The sequence below is a fragment of the Diadema setosum genome, chromosome 9 (assembly GCF_964275005.1).
Source record: "Diadema setosum chromosome 9, eeDiaSeto1, whole genome shotgun sequence".
Classification (NCBI taxonomy): domain Eukaryota; kingdom Metazoa; phylum Echinodermata; class Echinoidea; order Diadematoida; family Diadematidae; genus Diadema; species Diadema setosum.
Genome location: NC_092693.1, coordinates 29,088,402 through 29,107,506, shown reverse-complemented (window position 1 = coordinate 29,107,506; position 19,105 = coordinate 29,088,402). Strand labels below are relative to the sequence as shown.

General features: G+C 38.3%; 1 protein-coding gene across 1 annotated transcript in view; it reads right to left on the bottom strand.

The window, feature by feature from the left end:
- LOC140233005 (uncharacterized) overlaps positions 1–19,105 on the bottom strand; it is a 102,820-nt gene that overhangs the window by 6,658 nt on the left and 77,057 nt on the right. The window contains exon 7 of the mRNA XM_072313111.1: positions 5,225–5,358. Coding sequence (XP_072169212.1) covers positions 5,225–5,358 — 134 coding nt within the window. The remainder of the gene's footprint in view (positions 1–5,224; positions 5,359–19,105) is intronic.

Below are 19,105 nucleotides of genomic sequence, written 5' to 3'. Positions count from 1 at the left end.
TTTGTAAAAATTTGGACTCACGAAATATATTGCGTATACAGTAATCAACCTATTGATTGTGGGCATCTTCGGCAAAACATTCTACCTACAAACATGCCCCTAGCCCTAATCCCAATCCTTACATCAAATTAAATCTAAAAGCCTATCACAACACTGACCCCTACCCCTAAGTCCTTGAAGAAAATGAAACAAGAGCAATTATTGCAGGAAGCAAATGTTGTGTTACCAAAAAAAAAAGATGTGATAATTGCAGTCCCTTTCCACCATGTGGTATGTCCTGCTCAGTGTGCTCTGTAACACATTTGCATGAGTGTTTCTGTGGTCGGCAGATGCCCATTACTAGACTAATTAATTGCTGCATTCGGAAGGCAGAGTTTACTTACTTGCCGGTGCAAGACTTTGCAGAGTCATTCAAAATATCACTTTCTTTTCAATAAATTATGAGGGTCACTTTACTTCCCACAAACTTTGTAGGATTTTGTGGTTTGCGGTGAAGCTTGATAACCAAGTCACTTGCATCAGGGACCTTTGCTTCATTGTGTATATGACCCTGTTGTGACTCTTTATGGCCCGACTTTAAAATCTCATTGATATAATATTCCATTTCCGTAGGATCGTCGTCCTATTTGTATCATTTACATACTAAATGAGAGACCAACAGGGTGCTTTGTGGTTTCTCAAATTTTCGATAAATCATCTTGCTCACTTGTTCGACATTTCATCTCCGACCAAGGCATTAAAAAAACAATATCAATTGAAGACTTCCTCTGAGAAACAAATAAAACCGGCGTGGGAGTAACTAGCATACTCATCAGGTTCTGTATTCATTCTGGTGGTTTTGGTTCTCACCACAGGTTCTCTCTGTATCACTAGCAAATCTTTTCCATGGAAGAAGAGTTCATGAAATGAAAGAAACAGCACAGAGGGCTTACCAGCATTTTACAAATGTTTCCTGTCTGTTTGACAAAAATACATGCTTATTAAAACACTTATTCTTTTCGTTAGTCTTGTTTTTTTATGTTTATGTAAATCACATAATCATAACAAGGCATAGAGTGCCATGTTTGCATCATATTATTAGCCGAGTATGGCACTGGCTTATGCTTGAGTACAGAATCTCATGTTTTTAAGATTCTGTGATATTGTTTCAAATAGCTGGTGTATATGAGTATCCTATTGACTGATCTAAATGATAGATATACTCAGGGAGGTGAGAGGAATATTTCTTCTCACCTCCCTGATATATTGCAGCTAGTGCACTTTTCACTGTAACTTCATAAACCATGATTCAAAAAAAAAAAAAAAAGGAAAAAAAAGAAGAGAACAACTGTAACCAATAGAGAAAGTGGTTTGGACCACCCACGCTCACAGCTGAGCAGCAGCATGACCACAAATCCAATTATCTGAACTGTGTCATACTATGTTCTTTTCCATGCCAATGATGTAACGATGTGAAACAAGATAATACATTTATCTCATTATGCATTATCTATAACTGTTGCATCATTCATACAGTCATTCATTGCAATGTTAACTCTTCATGTTATTTTGTCCCTCCTCCCTTTGCTCCCCCAATGTGCATGAGGAAAACAAAAGGAAGACTTGAATGTACTGTAAAAGTGGAAATCATGTGCGAGCAATTTTTTGCACTCGGCCAGGTAAGGTGAATTTTACATGTTTTTAAAGACACAGATGTTCATGCTGATCAAGCGAGCATTTCCAACAGCTCACTGCTACCACAGCTGTTAAGGGCTTTAGCAGCACATATAAGAGTAACTTGTAACCGCTCCATGTTACAACAGCAAAGTCATTCATGGTACAGGACTAGAGAAGAAAACTGCAAATAACATAGGAATCATACCTCTACAACATACCTAGATATTAAATAAAATCAAAGCTATGAAATATGATCAAATATTAAAAAAAAAAAAATTGAGCTTTTATTTTCAAACTAGTTAACTGTTGAATGAAATGCAAGAAAATTTCCCCTTTTACAATTCACTGTCACACAAGAGAGAGGAGGGAAAGGAGATACATATCTTGTTGAGTGGTATATATTCCTGTTGTTATGAGAGTCCCTAGTGTATGTCATGCCATAAAAGACAGGCTCACAAAAACAGACAGAGTATGAATCAGGACTGTCTGTAATAACTGCTAAAAAAAGAAGAAGAAGAATATCATGTTAAGATGTCAAAATATGGGATCCTTCATTATATCTAGATATGACAAAAAGGGTTGGACAGACAAAACAAGAAGCCCATGTACCCCACAGAATGGCAACATATGCATGGCCTATTACAGAATAGCAGGCAAGATGTACATGAAAGATGAAATAGAATAGATCTACCAACAATAATGTTGTGTAGTGAGTATTCAGTGAAAGGATAGAATGAAAACTGAAAGCTGGAATAAGACTGAAATATATGGAAGTACAATTACAGACAGATAACTGGACAGACAGATAGATGAATAGATAGATGAATAGATGGTTGAATTGATACACAGAAGACATGAGGTGACAACTAGACAAAATTAACTGATGGTGAAATTAACACAGAGAAAGATTATTTCAAGACAAGGAATGATAAGAGCTGGAAGAGGAAACGCCAGAGAAGTGAAAGTTAAAGATAATAAAAAGTTTTGGTACCTCAAAAATTTCCTTGTCTTAGTTTGTGTTTCAGGTTAAAGTACCTTTCATATAACTAACACTGTGAGACTTTCTCGCCCCAAAGTGCTCTCATGTCTTAGTAATCATGCAATTAACTGCGACCAGCAGCCCCATACGCATAGCGACCAGCAGTCCCATACGCATAGCGTAAATATCGGGCTTCGCATTGTAGCATTCAGGATCATGACAGATTTAGTATCACGGGATAAATGTTAACTTAAAATCCCAAAAATTCTTCAATTTGAAGACTTATCAATTAAGGTGAAGTATTGAAAACAGGCTTCGGGCAACGTTTGGTTCCACCTATAGTCCCTTTCTGTTCGAATTGATGACTGAATGTGACTCGGCCGAGAGGACCTTGGGAGAGCTACATACACCATGTACACTGAATACTACAGCCAGTGCATGCGAACACATCACATGCGCACAAATTTCAAATCCCATATCAACGGACAAGATGTTTGTGTGCGCATGCGCTGGCCGTAGTAGTCAGTGTATGCATCGGTCCATGGTGTATGTAGCTCTCCCAAGGTCCTCTCGACCAAGTCACATTCAGTCATCAATTCGAAAAGAAAGGGACTATTGGCAGAACCGAACAACTGGCAGAACCAAACGTTGTTCAAAGCCTGTTTTCAATACTTCAACTTAATTGGTAAGTCTTCAAATCGAAGAAATTTTGGGATTTTAAATTGACATTTACCCGTGATACTAATTCTGTCATGATCCTGAATGTTAAAATGCGAAGCCCCATTACGCTATGCGTATGGGGCTGCTGGTCGCAGTTAGCTATGCGTACAATGGGCTGCACACTGCTGGTCGCAGTCAGTGGTTTCGTACAATATTTATCGACGCTGTACGGCGACGGCTCTGGTACGAAACCATTATTGCATGATTACTAAGACATGAGAGCACTTTGGGGCGAGTAATTCTCACAGACAACGTACTTTAACGTGAAACACAAACCAAGACAAGGAAATTCAGGGAAACTTTTGAGGTACCACAACTTTTTATTATCTTTAAAGGAGGCAAGGAAGAAAAAGAGAAGTAAAAGGAAAAGAAGAAGAAGAAGAAGAAAAAGGAGAAATGGAAGAAAAAGGGAAAGGAGACAGAGGCAGAGAATAATGATAATAATGATAATAATAATAATAATGATAATAATGATAATAATAATAATAATAATAATAAGAAGAAGAAGAAGAAGAAGAAGAAGAAGAAGAAGAAGAAGAAGAAGGAGAAGAAGAAGAAGAAGAAGAAGAAGAAGAAGAAGAAGAAGAAGAAGAAGAAGAATGGTGTCAATGATAAAGGGAGGGAATGAGCATGATTAAGAAGACAATAAGCAGCAGCCTAAATAAATATCCTGGTCTATTTATAGCTGCAACAGGAACTCTGCTTTCTAGACAGGCCCCAATCCATCTCTCAACAAGCACAGATTAGATGGTGACTGCACCCAATTTCTGAAGTCTTTGTCACAAGAGATGACAAAGGGGGTATGGGGGGGGGGGGAGGAGTACTGAGGTGGGAGGGGCCTCTGGTTACCTAGCAATACAGTTTTGTCATCTATCTTTATCATCAGATATATTAAACAAATGGGAGAATTGCTTAGAGGGGAGGGATCTTTGGCCATAATATAGTAACATTACGTTGTCATCATCTTGGTCAAAAATGAAAGAGGGCGATTAATGAACAAGTTGAAGGGGTGTGTGGCTCTATACTGCAGCATGTCTTTGTTGTATCATTGACAGAGATAGCGAGATGAAGCTCCAGAGAGCCGTCAGAGCAGCGGTTATATGATTTATAACTTGCTTTGAAATATAGATCTCCCTGCTAACAACTTTCTCACTGCTGAAACAAACTTTGAACACAATGTCATTTGTGAATGAATGCAAAGCATATTTCAGCTTATGGCAACTAGATTTCAAATGTGCAATTGAGTTAGCATACTCAGTACATAAGTTTCCTTATAAAGTTATTCGAGAGAATACCTCACTGTCTTTGACTGTAATAGGAAACGTGCACACATTCTTTTTCGCCTGACACAATCTATATGTATATTACTTACATTTCATTTCAGATATGAGTTTGTTTCCAAGTTTCCTTGTTTGTTTGTTTGTTTGTTTTTAGGTGGGGGGTGTACCAAGGTACTATTTCTCTCCATGTGACTTGATATATGAAAATTTGAACTCACATACATCAGTGCGAATGCCCTGAAAAGTAGACAATAATGTGAAACCATCTTCTAAAATTTGTTTGTGGTTTGGATTAGGTATAGCAAACTACAATCACAACGTGAACTAAAATCCACCATGTTTTGTTTTGTTTTGTTTTTTATGGGGGGGGGGGAGTTAAATGAGAAGAAAACACAAATATATACACCTGGAAAATGGCTTCAATGAAGGTAAAAATATTTTCCTGTCATTTTACAATTTTGAAGAGAAAATTGTTGAAATATGACCTGTTGCATCAATAACTGCTGTGGGAGCAGACTATATCATCAGTTACCTCCATGAAACATAACCGGAAGTATAAAAAAAAATGCCATTCTTATAAGACACTTACTTTACATTCGCTTCTGCTTCTTTGGCTGCAGTTGCCAATTTGAGGGAGGCTGCGTTGGCCTTTTCCTTTAAGTCCTGAAGTTCTTTGTTCTCTTCTGACTTGTGCTTGCTGGAATCCCCAGAACCCAACTGGCCCTGCAAAGATAAAGAAATAAAATGGACATCTTTACTTAGCACATTTCATATTGGTTACTTTTCACTCGTTCAGAGCTCTGCACATGCCCAAAATGACATACATGGCAGCCATGTTTAAAGGTAAAATGTCATGTTTGTACTCATTCCATAAAACGAGTGGATCCTCATTTGTATACCAAAACATGAACAGAAAGAAAAGATTACATGATAGAGTGCACATCATTTGCTGTAATTCAAACAGAAGACATTCTCCCTTCTGTTACTGTGCATCAGCATGCCATTATATATGCAAATTTCAGATGCTGGATGTGTAAGCTCTTCCTTGTTCACATTTGACAATTCTCTTTTTAAAACCAACTTTGCATTTTGAAGATTCAGCCAAAGTTGAAATAATCTTAGTCCCTCTTAAGTATATAATTCTACATTATATTTTCCAAGACCATGAAAATGTTTTGCAGTGTCTTTTCATTTTTATGCATGATTGTAGTGTATGTTATATCTATAAAAGCATATTTGTACCATTTATTGGATCATACGACACAAAGAATGAATTACATAGCATAATAAGGAAATTGTCTTGCGGCATCACAACTATGTTATTTTACACTCAGAAGCCTTGCAAGTTACTTCAGGCACCCTAGTGACGAATCGGGCATGTATCATGAGTGACATTTGCACTCCACGAAAGACAATCGAACTACACGCGACACAGATTCCGCGACCCATGACGCTCTGGTGATACGGATCGCCAGGGAGACTGTCGACAGATAAAATGATGCCGAGACAATGGGTGCCCATGTCAATTCATGCGTGTTGTTACGATATAGACCGAAAAGACTGGCGGCAGAGACTAGTCTGACAGAGCTGTTCCTGTGCGGCAAGCGTGACACACTCCGCTTGCGGAGCCAGAGGGAAATGAGACGCTCGCCTGTATCAACCTCGCCTGACAAAGTCATGTCCGTGTTGCCCCCGGCAACAAGAAGCCCCCTCCCAGGATGTGCATAATAACACATTTAATTCCACAAGGGAAGGAAGGACGCAGTGGGAAGATATCAGGAGAAAGGAAAGATGGGATAGTCTGTCTGAATATCATTGCATCTATTTGTGGCATTACAAGTGAATTTCATCTTTAATGGCTTTAATAGCCATTAAGGTTTATGGGAAAATGCACAAGCTGAAATGAAATGATAGAATGATACAAACTTTGTTCTGTTTGTTTGCTTGTTTGTTTGTTTTCTTGTCATATATCTGCTTCTTATTCTGGGGTGATACAAAACTTCATTTTGAAATGTTAGTTATCAAAGAAAGCTTGACTTGGTTTTAAATCTATATATCAGAATATTTTCAATGGGCAGAGCACATCATATGCAGAGCAACTGACAGTTGATTTGGAAATAAATGAGTTAGTTGTTCGTTGACAGTGACAGCAAACACACATTGTTTCACTTATGCAGACAATCACCTATAACAGAAAATTAAAGAAAAGCATATTTTTTCAAGTTCTGACTGTAATCACCAAAAAAAAAAAATGGAAACAAATACATACTTTGGTTCAAAGTGGGAAATGGCAATAATTAAGCATACTCAGTAAAATTTCAGGTACAAAAAAACTCCACATTTTTCATTTTAAAAAAAACCCACCATTTCTTTTAGATTTGATGAGAAAAAAACAACAACTTAACATCATATAAACATGCCACATGGAAGCTCTGCATATATAGTGTGATATTGTATGACATTAAAACAAACTGTGCGGCTAACGATAACCCAGTACTTTCCCTGTTTGTTGTAGAATGCAATCTGATATCGCTTGGACCGATGCAGTACAAAGATATTCAAAAGCATTCAAAAGCATTCACAGGCAAATGTGATACCAAGCCGAGTTTGATATTAACCCTGTCTGTATCATTGGCAAATGGGTTACATACAATGTGAATGGCACTTTGAGGTGCTGGTCCCCAGAAGGTTAAATGGAAGATTCATTATAATCTTATGTTGCTTTTTACTTGCTGCCACTTCACTAAATGCATTCAAACCATAAACATGCTTGGTGGTTAATTCTCCCTTGTTGATAAACAACAACAAACTTCATACAGTGATTACACATCGGAATCGGTGAGGGGGCTACAGTCCCCTCCCCCTCTACCTTTTTTTTTTTCACTGTAAAAAGATAAAAGGAAAATTAATGGATTTTAAAGACAAAATCATGGGGGAAAAAAGGACATCACCCATTTCTCCCCCCCCCCAAAAAAGTAGTTTATTGCCTTATATTCTTCCTAGCTGGGGGGGGGGGGGGGGGGGAGAGGTAATAGACTACCAATGACCTGCAGCCCCTCCACCTTAAAAAAAAAAAAAAAAGTTCAGCAGCTCGTTTACTTGACAGGCATATGTACTAATCTTCGAAGGGAATAGAAACCGCATCCAAACTATGAAAATAATTGAAAAGGAATGACCATTAAGCATAATGGGTCAAAATATGTGTCAGTGCTGCCAGGATTCACATAAAACATGAGAAATAAAGGAATACATGACTACTACATATTTACTTGCAGGGTTCGAAATTGGCGATGGTCCGCTGGCCACTGGCCACCCAAAATCACGTCGGACTAGCTAAAAATTGAAAAATTCTGAAGTTACTAGTCCGTCTGGCTAGCCAAAATATTGCTTCAGTGTCAAAATTGATTCTATGTAAAAAAAAAAAAAAAAAAAAAAAAAAAAAAAAAAAAAAAAAGTTAAGTGCGACCCCTGACTTGACAGAAGTCATGATATTTTGGGTGACCACAGCTATCTTTTATTTGCAGGATTATGCCAACCATCCCCCATCATACTGGTGCCCCAGCCTGCACAGACCTGCTGCCACTACAGACCCACCAAGTTCTCACCGCAGAGCCCCAATTTCTGGCTGCGTAGCGGTGGTGGCGAGAGGCACTTTTCAAAACGACACTGATACACACACTCAAGCTAGAGTACCTTGACAAGGCACCACAGGTGGTGGTGGTAGTGGTGGTGGTGGTAAGAACAGGCTAACATGCGGTAACTATTACAGACTGTCTGTCTGCTCCCATCAAGCTCCGCACCCACCGCATATGCAAATCCTTGGGAAACATCGTAGACGTGACATACAAGATGACACTTTAAAGACCCAGTGGCATGGGGAAACATGAATGGCTTGATCGAATCTATCTTTATATGCTGCCCCTAGGGATGCATGTGAAAACCACGTATAGCCACTGTCAGCAATGTTTGAGCAAATATGTGCATCAAAGAGCACCCTCGTCATTAATGGTCGATTTCGTTTGAGATTCTTCAGCTGTGTGTTTGATAGAAATCAATGATAAAGCCGCACACAAATTGTTACGGGGATTCTCGAACACATGCGAGCCAGGCCAGCCTCCCCACTACATGGTATCCCCATGCTACCGGGTCTTTAATATGATGGTAAATGTCCCAGTGTGGCAGGCAAGATGTTAATGAATGCTTGTAGCTCCTGTCACTTCTTCAGAAGATGTTTTGCAGACAAATATTCAGACATTTGGGAGCCATCATTACCCCTTCCCCACCCCCAACCCCCCAAAAAAAGAGAAAAAAAAATCAAATTCCCACACAAGATGTGGAGTACATCAACAATCTTCTTTCTCTTGTTATCATTTTTTTTCTATCTTCTTCATATTTTATTTCTTTTTCCCCCTCTTCCTTCTTGCTTGTCTCCATATTGATCATCACTTTTTTTTTTGCTACTCTGTGGAAGAATAGCAGTGTCCCGAATCTATTCTTGCCACAGACACAGTGCACAAGAAGTCCTTATGACCCCTGAGGTAGTTGTATGATTGCCATGGCAATGGCAAAAGTTTACATTTGCTAATGTCAAACACAGCAGATGAGCAAAGCAGTATTGATCAAGCTGAGCTCTCATGAAACCTTCTCACAGTTCTTCAAGTATCCACTTATGAACTGTACGACAATGATTAAAGTAATAATAGCCTTATGGTGACAATGATAAAGAATAATAGTGATAATGATAATAATTACAAAAATGTTAATACAAATAATGACAACTCTGATAATGTTAGATATCATAATCAATCATAATAATGATATAATAACTAGATGATGAAAAAACTGAAGAAGACTTTTGAAGTCCTAAGTATAAAACAAAATAGAAGTCCAAACATGGCTCCTGATTGGTTGAAAGTATAGCATTACGCTAGATTTCTTTTCCAATGATTTCTCACAAAAGAAGTTTGTGTTCCCGTTCCCAAAGCATTTACTGTGACTTTGATCATTGCTTTCTTACACATACTAAAGGTTGTGTATGACACAGGGCCTACTTGGTCACCATGCATCTTGATCCCCTTCAACTCCAAGCTGTGATAATCTCACAGCCATCACCTTATGGTGTGCCACCTGTCTGAGTGGTGTCAGCTATTAAACCACCAGAACTCACCTTGTTGTCATGTTATCACTGCCAATTGTGTCCTATCATTTGTTCTCTCTGTCCCCCCCCCCTCCCCTTCAACCCCCCCCCCCCCAATCCACTTCAAATCAGAGATCTAACATTTGTATCAGTCAACTCATTCTCATGGACAGCAAGCAGTGAGGGTGCTCTCTCTCTCTCTCTCTCTCTCTCCCCCCTCCTGCCTCCCCCCCCCCATTACTTCTTTACCTTGGGCTTTCCCTAAATAGCAACTTGAGATTTCTATATTTAGGTCCAGCAGAAGCGAGCCTCCTTGGTGATAACATAATTATCACTTTCAAGTGCACCAAAGCTCTACTTTCTTTGTCCACACCGTGTAGGTACACTTCCCTCTTTTGCCTTTTCGAGGGATAGAGTTTCATGCACTAAGCTGTATACACTACGCTGAATCATGAGTGTTAAATTACAATACATATTATTTGTTTTCTAACCCCCCCCCCCCCTCCACACTTGGGTTAAACATATGACTACCTGGTATATCTATTTTATCCCTTTTGTCAAATGCATCCCAAAGTCATCATGGCCTTCCATCCAAGAAATTTATAGACGATGTTTAAGTTCATCATAAGATTGTTTGTAGAGTTGTCAATTGCTGTTCTTGTTTTGTCTGCTTTGTTTTGTCTCTGGACAACAATCACAAACCATTTTGCTATACAAACTTTGGCCTCTCCCCATTACCGTAAATGTGGACGTAAATACTCACGACTTGAGTATTTTTCCGCATTTTGCATGCAACTAGAAACCAGCACGAAAAAAAAAGTACGAGAATAGTTTTGCTAGCCATATGTTCCAGTAATTGATGTCTTGATTCCAAAGAATCAAAAACATAAGAAATCATCTCACCTGGCCGAGCACAAAAAATAACTCATGTGAAAATATCCACTCTTAACGAATTAGATTTGTCCCAGTTCAAAGTTTCACACCACTTCATCATTCTAACAGTATAGACACCTTATATATTTGACATGTCAGATATTTGCAAATTACTCTATATCAATTACCGTATCTTGAGAGCAGAGACTTCTGATTCATCACAGACAGATATCACAGTAAACTCACAGTAATGTTCGTGTTTAAATTCAGGTACTCCTCAGGTGTGGCAGTTTATCACAACCCCAATGGGAAACAGTCTACACACATTTTTGTTTGAAATTAAACAGAGAAAACAGTACTCATAGGCATCAAAACATATCATTGCTATAATTACCACATTACACAGTCCCATGTAATGAAAAAACATTAAAAAAAAATAAAATACAATAGGTCATTTGGAAAAGGAGCTGAAATTTGGGCTGACTAGTCCATTAGAGCCATGGTTTTCCAACTCAAGCACAGAGTACCAAAATAATAAAGTGTTCATGTACTCATCATGTAACTAAATCACAGGAAAAATGGCCATTGCCCTATAAAAGCTACAAGATAAAGACCATTAGAATGGAATCTTCTGTAAGCTAACACAATCTGGGGGAAAATATCCCATCATTCCATCCACATTATATGAGTTAAGGCTAGGCATTTAGTTTGCTTCCTTTAGGTCAACATCTCAAATGCTCTTTGGACTGATAGGGATCGAGACTCAAATCTATCTATGGGTACAATATTTAAGCAAGGGGGGAGTATGGCTAGTTTGACAAAATCTAGGGGACATACTTTTCGATGAGTTAAACCATCTTTCGACTGGCACCGGGGAGGCATCAGGCGTAAAAGAGAGGATGCGATATTTTTAAACTCCATTTCCTCCGCTTCAATTATCGCCCGCACTTGCATTTCACCGTGATTCACGCTTATATGGTCTGTTACATGCAAATATTATGCTGTATGAATTTATAGGGGCATGAATTTACAGGGGTACAAATTTAGCCCCACAGCTCTCCCAATCTCTTCCTGCTATTTATAGTCATGTCATTTGGTCAAGCCATATGAGCTGAGGTCTATAATACTCAGGCAGGAGTTAGTAAGCATCCATGAATCCTATTCAAAGTGGTCGAGTCATTCTTGGAGCAGGTGTACGCGTGTTGGTTTTAGCCAGTCATCCAGACTAACCCTCTATAGCGCCGCCCCGTCAAATGCACTGCAGACTGTCTACGTGATCCTCTCCGCAGTGGTAGTGAGAGATATGAGCTCAAGGAACATATGAGCCAAAGAATGTGAGAGATATGTGATATAAACACAAATGATTGAATGCACAACACTCTGTCTGTGATTTCGTTCTTTGATTTTTAAGTATGTTTTGTTGTGTAAAATACTGACCAAAGTACGCAAACACAGGAAAATATTCTGGTAACGACAAAGACCAATAAAAAAAAAAATTCAAAACTCTTCTTCTTTTGCTTGCTCGGAAAGAGAGTAACCAAACAGAATTTGAAGTGTAGTTATGAGCGTACTGGTACATTGATTTTAAAGCTAACTATCATATGGATACAACTTGATAAAAAGCTGAAATCCTACACTCCCACTGTCTGCAAAACATCTGGCTCTATTGTATGAGTACTTCTATTTCACACCCCAAATTACTTCATTTATGACTACCACACACAAACAGATATATTACATGCTTAACATTTCCCAATCCATGACTGATATCTATTTCTCTCTATTCTGTCAAAACAACTTTCTCCTGACAATTAACACTCCTCTCATAACAAACAACATGATGGACTTTAAAGGCATTATTTACCACTTGCAGATAAAACAAAAACACAGCTTTAGTGCTTCATAACAGTTTCAAAATGTGAGTTACGGATAGAAACAACCAATGTAAGAATTTTGATCAGGATAATCAATGTCAAGTATTGTTACATACACAAAATGTGAACAATAGTTATAATAAAATTGTTTCTAGATTAAACCATCTCAGTTATGGTTTATTGAGAAAAAACAGCGATATCTCCTTATTTTAGGCTTTATTGCACAATCTTTAAAGGGTAGGATGTTTTGTGATACCACTGACCTACACATATGCATCAAATATGATAACTCAAAACGTTTTTAAAATCACTGCTCCCATGCAATGGTAAACAGTACCTTTAATGCGGCTGAAACTGTAGAGCCATTTTACCCCTTTTTAAGCCCTGCCTCTTGTGTAAAGTCTTCCCTGTGTGTTTCATTAGCTTCGAAGGACATCAGAGATGGTCTCGGAGCTGAGGCATCATTGCCGTGGCAACACGGCAAACATTTGGGCAGAAGGATAGGGCTGAGCACAACTGCACTGATGGGACTCGGAAGATGGCTTAAGAATAGATGTAACAAAGTTTGACCTTTATGAAAAGAGGAGAGATCTTGGCGATGAATCATTCTGCACTGATTTAGAAGTGAAAAATATACTTCGGATGCATGCTGGCATAACGGTCAGTCACCAATTTAATCCCTACAATCAGAACAGGTCTTATTTCAGTTGATGGGGGGAAAAAAAATGTTCTTTTATTTCTTATATTTACCTTTCTACGAGATTACTACTGCACTTTTTATTTTCAAGAATAGGAATTTAAAAAAAGGAAAAGATATGCTGATGTCATCACTGGGGGTAACTTCAATTTAATAAATACAACTCTAGCAGGTGAAAACAAAGATTTATACTACTCTTTTATCAAAAATCTGGTAAGTACAGAAAGTTTGTTTTCTTGGCCTTTCATTGCTATTTCAGTTCTCTATGTATTTCTCAGTTCTTGACCATATGCATGCTTTCATCAATGATTCCATAACCATACAAATGGAATCTGCTCTGTAATGTCTTTATGATTCTCTTTGCTGGAATGTGATACTACAATGGTTCTCACTAGTCACCAGCCATGAAAAATCAATAACTGTTTTTACTTTGTTTCTATTTATGCAATGTGTGTGTGTGTGTGTGTGTGTGTGTGTGTGTGTGTGTGTGTGTGTGTGTGTGTGTGTTGGTTCTTCATATATCATGCATTTTTCTTGATGCACATTAGATATGGAAGCAGTGATTTAACATCACTATTCTACATGTTTCAGGATGTGACATTACGTGTGGAATTCCTTCACAACACTGTGGTACAAAGTGATCTCATAGTGAGCAACTTTTCCTCCTGGAAATTCTGTAATGATGAGAAATTTCCATAAGTTCCAAGAAGGTATAACAAATAAAGTATAGTCTCTGGAAAGTGATTAGAATTGGCAAATCTAGCTGCACACAAAGTGCTTCTCAAACTTGTCTTATTACAGAAGTATGAATAAGTATTATGCAGCCACAAGTCACCCTGACATGTCAGGCAGAACTTCAGAAACAAACAGGAGGAAGCTTCCCTAAAAACCATTTCCCTTTCTTCCCCATGCTCTCCCTGTCTTTCTCTCTCTCTCTCTCCCTCTCTTCCCCTCTTTCCCCATCTCACACTCATGCTTTCTATGTTGTCTGCCCGACCTAATGAATGCGGCAAATTGTGTGGACTGTTGCCGTGGAGACGGGACTGTTATTTGGGACAAGCGAGTCGACATGTGATTCAGCTTACTCCAAATCACCTGTCTGCTGGCATCCGAGTCTGATGGCCTGAAACAGAGGGTGTCCATAAGACTGTCAACGGTCTCCCTCCTCTCAGGGTTGCTGCAGCTCCCCGTTAACCCATTGAGGACGGACTGAGTTTGCTACAACACACATTTCCCATAGACAATTGCCCGAGTCCTCAACGGGTTAACCCACTGAGGACTAACTGATTTTCTATAACACACGTATCCTATAGACATCTGCCAAGGAATACCCGGGACTAGTTTTCAATGGATTAAAGCTCTTACTCTCATATATGTCATCTCCATGCACTCTCTCTCTCTCACACACACACTTTTTTTTAATGGTATTTATTCACTACCATTTCAATAATACCAAGGCAATATTATATCAATAAAATTAACATTAATGTTAATATTAAGTTTAAAACTTGTGCTGTTATTACAAAGTAACATAATTTGGATATAAGTAACAAAAGTAATTATAACCTTCCTGTATACAACTTTGGATTAAAAAAAAAAAAATAAAAGTAGAAATGAAAACTTGATAATATAAACAACTATCATCTCATTTGTCAGATTAGTAACAATTGAAGTGAACAAAAAAATAAAACGTACAGCGAAATAGTGGAATCATGCTGTATATAGACCACACGCACACACACACACACACACACACACACACACACATGCACACATACAGGCATTGCGTTGCATCTACCAGAACTGTGAGACTTTATGTCTCACTTGAATAAAGTGTTGACTTTGTGGCTGCAGACAATGACACGTGCCACCACAAAGCTTCAGTAATTGGACAAAAACAGTATGAGTGTACCCACTATCTGTCTCACTGCAGAAATGATAGAATCAGTGGTGACACTGCTGTTTTGAATCTGTCATTAAAAAAATCATTCTGCCCTGGTGTCCAAGTCCTGATAAGAATTTGTCTGGCTTTCATTAATGATGGGCCAACATGCTAATTGTTTTAATTGTGTTTACACTAGAGCACTTAACACTCTCTTGACAAAGACATATCAATGGTTCTACTTTGAAAACATGTTTGTTAGCCACCTGTTGATTACATCACAACTGAGAAAACAACAACAAACAAACAAGCAAAAGATATATCTAGTCACTATGTTATATGCTATAGGTATAGCACACAGACTTATGCACAGTATGAGAAGAATATTCCTTGAAAAATATGCATTGTTTGAATGAACTCAAATGTATGTCAAGATATTCCATAGGAACCTTGTAAGAACTTCGCATGCCCTGTCAGTATGTGCAACACTGCATTAGGCCGAACATTTTCCAGGTAGAACATTCCACATCACAAACTACGAAGACCATAACATAGGCTATTGCATGATTACGCAAATATATCTACCGAGTCCACTGAAAAAGAAAAATAGACGAACAAACACACTAGCTACTCTACCATATCATACAGCCTCTTCAATCCATGAACATGATGAAACATAGACTGAATAACATTTCACAGGTTTGCCTGCTTCTTTTTTCCTCCTTTCTCCAACAGTTTTTGCTCGCTGTCTTCACTCACTGCTCTACCCCCTTCATGACCTCTCCCCGATTTTTGCCGTTACATGGCGTAACATTCACGTATAGCCTGCGCCGATAAAATTCACATGTTTGCGAATGCTCGGTTGCTCTGTTTATCTTATTGCTCTGTCGATGTCTAGAGTGCAGCGACCACAAATGTTTTGTTTAGTGTTATCTTTCGTGGTGCAGGATTACGCTTCTACCGAGGAGGCAGGAAGTTAGTAAGGGGTCAGATTAAGAGTCATGCTGAGTCACTTTGAGAGGAACAAATTTTAAGAACTAATTTTAAGAAGAAAAAAAAAGGAAAAAGAGACTGATTTTGCACTCACTACAGCAAAAGCTGTGCAGAAAGAACAGGTTGTGTTGTGTGCACATTTTGTATTCAGATCAACAAACTTTTTAAAACATTCAAATGAGCGCAAATCTTGTGAACAGCAGATGTAATTCTTGGAAAAGTGCCATACGTAAGCATTCAGAAAACTTCAACTCGCAAAACTGTTCAGGAGTCCTTGCAATTTTGTGGCATGAAAGTTGTTTTGGTCGTCAGTCAACACAAGCCTCTGTTTACATACATTTGTATGTTCATTCTTGTCTGCTTGAGATGATCTGGAAGATCAATACATGAATGGTTACGGTTCACTACATGTTCAACTGTTTTCTAACGATGCATGGTAGTGTATCAACAAAATGTACATTGCATCAACAGCAGAGGTAGCAGTTATTTCATCTGTACTGAGTAGGTCAGCAAGTGATGGTATCTTAATGTATTGAGTAATATTAAAGTCTTTCTTCTATTACCCCTTAACTATACAGGCACACACATGGAACTACCACATACAATATTATGTAGGGTATTATGTATAATATTACATATTAACATCTATATAGGACGTCATACCAGCACATTAAAAACTTGTATTGTAGTCCGCTTAATGTTTACCGTTCAATATGAGAGCATATTGAATGAAATGCATAGGCCAATGTATTAATTACCCATAGGCTACCGTTATTACTGTTCAATAATACACCGTATTTTGTTTCGTCTGTTGCGCGAGCACTTGTTGAGTGCACGAATGCTTGCTACTAGTGTGCAAAATCTTGTTACAATTCACAAGTGCACAAAACATCTTGGTAGTTGTTGCTTGCTTCATACACAGTTAGTTGCGTAGGGGCTACTCCTCTTTCAGTGTTGAGTCAACTTCAAAGACAAGTAGAAGTACAGTGCTTTTGTGTAGTTTATGCTTTCTCTACATAATGATTATAGATGATAATAATTATATTGTATGGCATTAATTCATGGAATACCAGGGAATATTGCACTTGTTAGGGTCAATATTGCACTCATCTTGGCATCGTGCAATATTCCCTGATATCCCACTCACAGCCATCCAATATAATATAAATGACATTTAATCTGTCATCAGTGATTTTGCAGCAGATGTAAAACCTAATAAAATTTTTATTTGAAAAAGACTTACATGAGCACTTCTCTCTCCCCACCAGAAACAAAAAAAAAAAAATCAGAATGTTAATGAGACGTAAGCATCACATTTTCGTATCGCAAGGTTTAAAAGAATGAAGTGTATGTACAACAGTGAATGAGGAAAGACACCAAAGACATTAATAAGTTTCAAGTGTCCCAGCAAAGACAGTAGTCTCATTCATACCTGTCAGTCTGATGCACATTTAGCGGCTATCAATAACAGCCAATTGAGGAAAATAAAATCTGGAAATTGGGTAGCAGCTGCTAGTACGGGCCAACAAACTTTACGCTGGTATGGCCTTCATACAGGCACAGTCCTTTCACAGTAAGTATCATTAGTCTTGCCTCAAGTGGGGATGTAGATCTATACACTAGGTGCATGCTCCACAACCCACTTGCAATGTCTCACTTGTTGATGTTGTTATATTCAGGCTAATAATATTAAAAAAAAAAAAAAAAACTGGGCCGTATCTCTGGAAGTTTGTTAATCGAATTAATCCCCTGTCTGCCAACAGAGTTCATTGACCTGTGACATTTACAGCCGTTGACATTTTTCTCAGACAGAAGGCCGCAATAAGAGGAAGACTTAGAGACGCTTGGCCTGCCCTCGGGATACGACAGGAAGACTGGAACATGTGAAAAATGTCATTTCCTGCGACAATTCCATCCAGTTAAGACGCTAGCACCTGCACCTTAAAAATCACACAGAAATGTTCTTTGACTTGCCAAGCCATGACTCTGTTTGAACATTTATTCTTGGATATTTTAGCCTGCATCCTTCCAGACAATGTGCTCAAAAGTTTAGTATGATTATTCAAACCCCAATCCCCATCCCCACATTAAATTCCATGCATTCTTTCATTGCCAAGCAATGACTCTGTTTGAACATTTATTCTTGGATATTTAGCTTGCATCCTTCCAGACAACGTGCTCAAAAGTTTAGTATGATTATTCAAACCCCAATCCCCACCCCCACATTAAATTCCATGCATTCTTTCATCTCTTTTCTCCTTATAAGGCTAATACATTCTTTTCCCTTGTCCTTCTGAAATTTTATCCCAACCTCAAATCTACACCCATTTAATTTCTTCACCCTCTCAACTCCCATGAAATCTACTTCATCTTCCTCTCTCTGATTAAATTAAGATGTATTCTGGATTCTCCACAAAATCCTTGTTCTACTCATCATCATCCCCCCCCAAAAAAAAAAAAAAAAAAAAAAAAAAATCCCCATGATCCTTGTCATTTGATAGGTTGTTTCAAATTGATCATTTATACCATTTTACGATTATGTCATCACGCAATCTTGGATCCATGTGATTTGCTTCATTTGCATGTATGCTGAGAGCCTGGCCCTAGACGTGTAGTTTGCAATCCACTCTTGCTCCCAAACCACTAAATTCTATTCCATTCTCCTTCCCTATTAACTTCACACTAAATCAAACTCCACTTTGTATCTCCCATTCCTATCTAAACTCCAGTGCATAGAAGGAAAGACAGGTTTTCCAACAATATGTGTCTACAAGAATCAGCAGTAGATATGAACTAAGTTCCCTCTAAATCAATTCATTCATGTGTTGCATCCACAAGTTGCCAGTTGAAAAGCAGAAGATCCTATTTCCAAGAATAGAACACAGTGTTAGATTGAAACTTCATTTGATGTTCACTTTGATTTTAATGGACACTGTGAAAGCAGTGCATGGAACAGTGAAAGTCCCATTAAAATGAAAATAAGAGTAACAAAGGTAAGGAATTTTAAAGTGTCA